The sequence below is a fragment of the Penaeus japonicus genome, unplaced genomic scaffold (assembly GCF_977035675.1).
Source record: "Penaeus japonicus unplaced genomic scaffold, GWHDUDI00000001_assembly GWHDUDI00000031, whole genome shotgun sequence".
Lineage (NCBI taxonomy): Eukaryota > Metazoa > Arthropoda > Malacostraca > Decapoda > Penaeidae > Penaeus > Penaeus japonicus.
The window spans coordinates 22,980,321-22,982,820 of record NW_028234433.1 but is presented as its reverse complement, the minus strand read 5'-3'; the positions used below and the strand labels follow the sequence as shown (position 1 = coordinate 22,982,820).

Here is a 2,500-nt window from a genome sequence, read left to right as displayed (position 1 = left end):
CGTAAAAAAATGATTTCATTACAGTCCTCAGAGCATAAGAATATTCAATAAATTACGCAGATGAGAACGTCAGAACTGGAAAATACAGTTTCCATTTACTCAACAACAACAATTTTCTTACTATATCGCCAAAGACAAGGAAAGAAAATGTCTTTACATAAAACAATTTAAGAAAATCCTAAACGGAAGAGATAATTCTCACACGGGGGAGAGAACGTAGCAAAAGCAGAATGAATAAAGAACATAAGAAATTCGAATAATTAATCTCAGAACTCCACCAGCGGGTCAGAAGGTTGCATGACCGCACATCAAAAGGGAACATCAACAGCAGAGGATTGCATGACAAACCTTCCCCAGGTTGTGTTCACTCAACTGTTAAAATCCCTTTTCGATGTATCTACTGTGAATCCAACATCTAGGTAAAGCAAAAAAAAAAAACTCCGGGTCAAATCACCTTGAACACCCACTGGCTGATGCTGATGTAAGATCTAGTGGAAGACTACGAGATCTAAGTACTTCAAGATGAAAAGTAGTAAATGGGACGACTTAGAATACTGATGGGAAATGATGTCTCCTGTTATAAGTCAAGGTAATGATGGCTATAAGGTCGTCAACGTGGGTAGAAATTCTTATATCGAAATAAAGAGTAATCCTTTTCCTCTCGTATCGAATCATCCATTGATAATAAATACTCTACAATTATTAGCACTAACATTAAGTTTTCAGTGAAAAAGATCACCATAACAATAACATTAACAATTACAGCCGTATTAGTAAACAATCCAATTGCTAAACAACGGTTTCTTTCGCTGACAAACAACCCAACCTTTCAGTGCGGATGCGATAACCACTGTCCTCGACCAGCTAAGGTACGTTAACTGTCTAAGAATCTTGTGTGGATACAGTACGAACATATTACGGCAGCAGCCAAGGTAGTGTGGGGTGCTGACCAGCTGACCCATCTTCAAGCAGGTTACAGGGTCCAAGTTCAATGTGTTGTCAGAGGTACGATGGATAGCCTGCGAAGGTATCTATTGTACACTTCTTTCTTCCAAGAGCATGGGTGCATAAGTTTATTCTCCATGTATGCTTTTACGGGCGTATTTTCGGTCTTAAAAGTTGGGGGGTGGTTTACGAAACTAGATGGAGTATAAATAGTTACTAGATCTTCTTCAAAATGCGGTCGATGATAATGACGAGGTGGCAACTCACCGGCTCTGTTGGATATGATTCGCACATTTGACAAAATCTCATCTTATTCTGTATAATCTAAGAAATTTATATGCTTTACATCTAAGTTAATATTTCTGTTAACGCAGCTTTTATTCGAAAATGAAACCTGGATCCAATTTATTGTTGGTTTTTATGGATGTTCTTCAATAAAATGGCTTGGTTACCGAATCTTCTTTACCTATTAGAAAAAAATACGACTTCAGAAAGTGTATATCGAAAACATATATGAATGTCATCAAAACAAGGGAATAAGATAACGAAATTAAAAGGATTGTGTTACCATCTTTCGAAGAAGAAAGTTTGACGAGATAATAAAAAAAATATATAGTGGTAGTGTTAGGTAGCCAGGAATGTGGATGACCTGCTTCTTACCAAAGAAAACGGGAAAAATGGTAAGGGGGGACTGCTCCAGTTTACATGTTCGAGCGTTGTGACCTTCGCTCTTGCCTTTTGACTTCCTTGTCAGGAAATGACAGCTGTTAAGCATTTGGGAAGATGGAAAAATTGCATATTGTTCTTTGTTCAAGGATGTAATACTTTCTAAATATTTTTTGAGTTTGCCAAATTACTTTGATACGATAATATTCTTGTCTGCTTATGGAGACTATACATTATTTTCAAGAACCGTATATGTCAAAGTTAAAGTGTCCCAGAAGCAGAATAGATAATTCATGGTTATGATTCAGACACCAATATATTGTTTGATCATATATATATATATATATATATATATATATATATATATATATATATATATATATTATATATATATATATATATATATAATATATATATATATATTTATATTATATATATATATATATATATGTATATATATATATATATATATATATATATATACATATATATATATATATATATATATATATGCACATCAAACTTTAGGAAATGATTGACTTAATATGCCATTTGACTTCAACTTTAAGGGAGACTTTCGATTTGCATTTCAAAATCATGTTTCTTTTGTCTTCGTTTTTTTCTAAGATTTAAAACCAGACCAGAACTACGAAGAAAAATGAATAACAAATAGGTTGATAATCCAAACACAACATTAAAAAAAACGAAAGACCAGAAATAGAAGAAACAGAAGAATTAGACATAAAAAAAAAAAAAAATACATATATCAGTCAGAAATGTGACCTCTTAAATCGTGAGGTCATTGAGGTCAAGCACTTCAAGAGAGGTCAAGTTCATGAAGGGTTCAAGGGTCGTGGCCTCTGCTGACATAGGTGGACCTTCCTCCTTC

General features: G+C 33.8%; 1 protein-coding gene across 3 annotated transcripts in view; it reads right to left on the bottom strand.

Annotated features, from left to right (window-relative positions):
- Positions 1-2,066: 2,066 nt before the first annotated feature.
- LOC122247911 (uncharacterized) overlaps positions 2,067-2,500 on the bottom strand; it is an 80,906-nt gene continuing 80,472 nt past the window's right edge. The window contains exon 9 of one of the 3 annotated variants that reach the window (XM_043007624.2): positions 2,067-2,500. This exon is cut by the window's right edge and continues 72 nt beyond it. In XM_043007624.2, the coding sequence (XP_042863558.2) occupies positions 2,398-2,500 (103 nt within the window). In that variant the 3' untranslated portion in view covers positions 2,067-2,397. The other 2 variants (XM_043007622.2, XM_043007623.2) reach the window with 2 other exon arrangements.